This window comes from Capsicum annuum, chromosome 5 (assembly GCF_002878395.1).
Source record: "Capsicum annuum cultivar UCD-10X-F1 chromosome 5, UCD10Xv1.1, whole genome shotgun sequence".
In the NCBI taxonomy this organism is placed as follows: Eukaryota; Viridiplantae; Streptophyta; class Magnoliopsida; order Solanales; family Solanaceae; genus Capsicum; species Capsicum annuum.
Window position 1 is genome coordinate 136,108,612 of NC_061115.1, and position 4,805 is coordinate 136,113,416.

The window sequence follows — 4,805 nt, forward strand, 5'->3', positions numbered from 1 at the left end:
AGAAGAAAAATGAGAAAGATGAGGAGAGATACTAAATTTATGAGAATACGGATAAAAAGGTCATTAAGAAATAATTTTTTATTTTTCTGAATTTTATATTTAAATAATAATTCCACTTAAGCAAATGTTATTTACAAAAATGATTAAATAGTTTGAGTGATTTTTTGATTAAGAATGTAAAAGTTGAGTGATTTTTGAAGTAAAGATCAAAGTTAGGTGACTTTCTGAAATAAAAGTTCAAAGCTGAGTGACCATCTCAACTATTAACTCAAGAGAAAACATGGAGGCACAACAATTTTGAGCTTCCTGCTCTTTAGGTGGTAATTAAAAAATATACTTCCATTTTGAAATCCTTAAGTTGTTCCCTACTCCACTGGGAAAGATTACAATATCCTCAATTGATTATATCAAATTCCTGTATCCACTGTCTAAAACATTGTTGCTAAGCTGCATCTAATGGTGAAGACAATCAATCATACTCCTCAACCTTGGAAAGTCTCATTCAAGTGTTTAAATTGCTTTAGAAAAGTTTCTAGGCTGCAATTAGAAATACAAGAAATGGAGTGAAGAAAAATTTTGGAACCACACAAAAATATATACTAATGGGCAGACATCTTGCACCATGTCAGTGTCTCAAACCACAAACAACCCATCCTTTACAGAAAAAAACCGACTGGTGGAAGAACAAAACATAGTGCAGTATAAAGCTAGTTTATCATGGTCACACTTAAAAGGTGAGTTAGAATGTCCAAACACAGAGATAGGTTGAAGCAGGATCACCGAGCAAGTTAAGCTGATTTCTAATTATAAAACAGGATCCTTAGCAAGTTAAGCTGATTTCTAATTATAAAACAGGATCCTTATGAGTATATGAGTTCATAGGCATACTATAATTTCCTTCCAAATTTACAGAATACTTGTGACTTAATCCAAGCAGAGACTTAAGCAACTTCAATATGCATCTATTGTAACATTTTCTTCACAGATGAATTGAAAAAATCATGTCGACGATTAACAGTAAAAAACTCGTAAAAGAGCATATACTGTGAAGCTATTTGTTGCCGTTGAAGAAAAAAATAACTCATGAACATAAGATTATCACCTCATACAACTCCCTCAGAGTTCACAAATAAATCTAAGGACCTCCTGTACACTTGGTAATCAGAATATAAAAAAGGTTTTCTTCTCAAGTAGGTACAACAAAGTACTGACATGTTAAAGGAAAGAAATTACAAGTACCAAGAACTGTTGAACCTTCCCTCATTTAGATTCACAAGAAATAATCCCTAATCTTTCAACAGATTGCATTTACAAAAGCATACATGGCTTACCTCTAATCCGCATGCTTATCTCAATACAACAGCATACAGTACGATCCCATGAATGGGATCTGTAAAAGAGTGCAAAACTTGGCCCCACCCGAGGTAAGGTAGAAAGGTTGTTTCTGATAAAACCCTCGGCTCGAGGAGAGCATTTTCAAAACAAGTTTGAGAAATACAAGAGTGAAAAGCTGTGTTGAAAAGAACTACAAAAGAGTAAAGTATTGACAACCAGGTATTCAAGGTTGTGGGTGCTCAAAAAAATTTATAAAAAATAGTATGTAGCTGTAGGGATTCGAACCTAGGAAACTGGACATGGGAGTTACATCCTCAAGCCACTGCACCCAACCATATGTTTGTTCTCTGGGTGCTTTTTAATAAATTATACCATTTAGTCTGGGTTTCTTATATAATTATACCTAATCTATGTCGAGTATAGTAGGTGCCGGAGAACCCCAAAATTACACATGGGTCCGCCCCTGTTGACAACCAAAATTAGTAAAGATAAGAAATAGCAGCAAGTAGTCATAAGGGGAAGTGGAAATAAATAGTGTTTTAAGCTAGAACAAAGAAAATGAAACTCAGAGATGAAGAATAATTGACTTTCATAGCTTACGTGTACATAATGAAAAGTAATTCATTTTTAAAGCCCCATTTACATCCAGAGTGAACAAGAATAATCTATCTCATATGCCACTCATTTGACCTTGTGCCCATTTACGATATACTTCCATAACTCTTTGTCAAAAGCTATGTGAAATATCAAGCAATACCGTGTCCTGGTCATAAAAAAGGTAGGTATGCAATCAGTGGTGGATGTACATGTATTCCAAGGGTTCATCCGAACCCCCTTCGTCGGAAAATTATACTATTTTTACATGGTAAAAAAAAATTTTATGTATAAATAATAGAAGCTGAACCCCCTTCGACTAGTCTGTATATGTACTAATGAACCCCCTCACTGAAAATCCTGGATCCGCACCTATATGCAATTTGATACATGTAAAAGAGAATCCCAAGTGGACAGGTCAAAATAATTTATCGAGGAATCCACAAACAACTACTTCTCTACTACTACACATAAAGCCCGTAAAGAGAATTTCTCTCTACCAGAAACAATTCGAATCCTCTCCCCATTGGAATCTTGAGTTGAGACTGTACAAATACTATGACTGTATTTGATTATTCACATAGTACGCCAATACGCATAAAATATGAATCATGTAGTAAATTCTGCAACTTTAACGTAATGAAATTATACTGATACTTTTTCACAGTATGGAAAATACAGGAAGACTCTAAGGGACAAATGTGTTAGCTCCAACTTATCCAGTTATGGAAACTAAAGAGTAGGACTGGAGGACATTTCCCCCAAGAAAATTTGATTTAATGGGAATATGTTATCTCCAGTTCCAAATAAACATTTATTGTTCAAGCCAAGCTCCTCGATTTGATTTATGTATGAACACACTTTGTTAGGAACCAATTGTCCCACATTGAAAAAATAGAGAAATGCTAATGGGTTCTCCCATCTATCAGGTTAGTCTTTTGGGTTGGGCTCTCCCGTTTGGTTTATACTATGCATGGGCCCACGACTCGGAGTGGTGGCCTGGACGTAAGAGGGGTGTCAGCCGTGACCAAAGAGGTCGTTGGTTCTCAAGCGTGAGCGATTGTTATGAACCAATTGTCCCACATTGAAAAAATAGAGAAATGCTAATGGGTGGACCCGCGACTCGGAGTGGTGGCCTGGACCTAAGAGGGGCGTCAACCGTGACCAACGAGGTCGTTGGTTCTCAAGCGAAAGCGATGTTATGAACCAATTGTCCCACATTGGAAAAATAAAGAAATGCTAATGGGTTATAGATCAAACGGGTTCTCCCATCTATCAAGCTAGTCTTGAGTTGGGGTTTCCCTTGTATTTATCCGTTGAACCCATCTATCAGGCTAGTCTTGGGTTGGGGTCTCCCGTGTATTTATCTGTTGAACCTAAATACCTGTATCCGAGCTTACTTGACTGAGTCAACAATTACATAATCATCAAAATTTGTCAATTAATCATATTAAAACTAGTAGCAACATTTAACAAACAAGAAAGAAGCTACCTAGATTAACAATCATAAAATTGGCATTAGTTAAGTTCCATTTTGTATATGATACCCTTTTTCTTTTTTCCATTAGGTGAGCAATTGAGTATTTCAGGTTACTTGAATCCTCAAAGGAGAAAGAAAATAATGATTGAAATTTAGAAAAGAGAGGAAAAAAGTCGATCTTACGGTGAAAATCTTTTCGTGGAGAGGAGGGAGAAGATATATGAGAGAAAATAGCTCGTCCAATCATAGACAAACTGTAGAGAATCCCAGCTACGTAAAAGACCATAACCAAACCAAGCACCCATGGCATCATTAAGAAGCCAATGAAGAAAGTCAACGATCCACAAAGCATCAAAGCAAAAGAAATCCCCAAAAGCAGAGATGCGAATCCCGTGGGAGTAATCTGCTGCATCGACCCCGTCCTCCTCCCTGAAGAAGATGGAGACATTGTAGCTGATAACGAATCATCGTAAAACTCAATCGGCAGCGGTGGTGATCTTAGAATATTTAAAATCAGTGAAGAAAGTTCTTCCAAAACCATAGATTGTTGATCCTGTTGCCTTCTCATCATCTTGACTTTCTTTGAAATTCAACAAAAAAAGAGGCAAATGGATAAAGCTGTGGCGGATTTTGACTTAAAATTATCCACCCAACAATATTAAAGCCTCTATTTTTAAATCTTTTTTTCATTAACAAAAGTCCGAGAGGCTTTTTTTTTTGTTTTCCTTTGCCTGTTTCTTCAAAGAGAGAACGCTAATTCAGAAATTAAATCAGAAAAAAGAAAAGAATGATAGAAATATAGCGTACAGGGAAAAAGTTGCTTATCTTGAAAGGATAATAGGATTTTGAGAAATGTAGAGGAGAGAGAAAGGATTGCGGAGTAGGAAGGCGACGTGACGTGGATAACTTATCTTGTTCCAGAGTCAATGACCATACGTGAATTCCAAAGGAGCGTGTTTGAAGGGCCGTTTATCTGCCAAATATTATAATTTTAAATATATTTATAATTATTTAATTTATTTTTTAAATAAATAATTATTACTAATATTTTTTAATAAACATAATGAAAAATATAAATAGACATTACACTATATAATAAAAATATAACTTCTTATTTTTATAAAATCAAATAATACCTTATAACTTATTTAAGTTTTTATAATCAATATTAAAATATCATACACTTCAATGCTTTAAAATTATAAATATCTATTTATTAATATTTTTTATAAAATCACACAAAGTAATAGAGGATACAAATTCATACATAAATTAATTTTAAATATATTTAAATTTATTTTATAGGTATTTAACAAATAAAAATAAGGACTTACTGGATGAATGTTTTAATGAATCGTAATGTAAAGGATTGCCTTTATATCTTCTCTTACATACG

General features: G+C 34.4%; 1 protein-coding gene across 5 annotated transcripts; it reads right to left on the reverse strand.

The window, feature by feature from the left end:
• Positions 1–283: 283 nt before the first annotated feature.
• LOC107870883 lies at positions 284–4,359 on the reverse strand. 5 transcript variants are annotated; one of them, XR_001674481.2, is made up of 3 exons: positions 3,593–4,305; positions 1,936–2,098; positions 284–537 (listed from the first exon to the last, which is right to left on the reverse strand). XR_001674481.2 is itself a non-coding variant. In XM_016717577.2 (2 exons), the coding sequence occupies exons 1-2, from the start codon at positions 3,978–3,980 to the stop codon at positions 533–535; spliced, it is 393 nt and encodes a 130-aa protein (XP_016573063.1). In that variant the 5' UTR covers positions 3,981–4,343; the 3' UTR covers positions 284–532. The 5 variants fall into 5 exon arrangements, 3 of the variants coding, with proteins under 3 accessions (XP_016573063.1, XP_016573062.1, XP_016573061.1); XR_007055902.1 differs by lacking the exon at positions 284–537 and adding an exon at positions 1,071–1,798; XM_016717577.2 differs by lacking the exon at positions 1,936–2,098 and having other exon boundaries at positions 3,593–4,343.
• Positions 4,360–4,805: the final 446 nt, after the last annotated feature.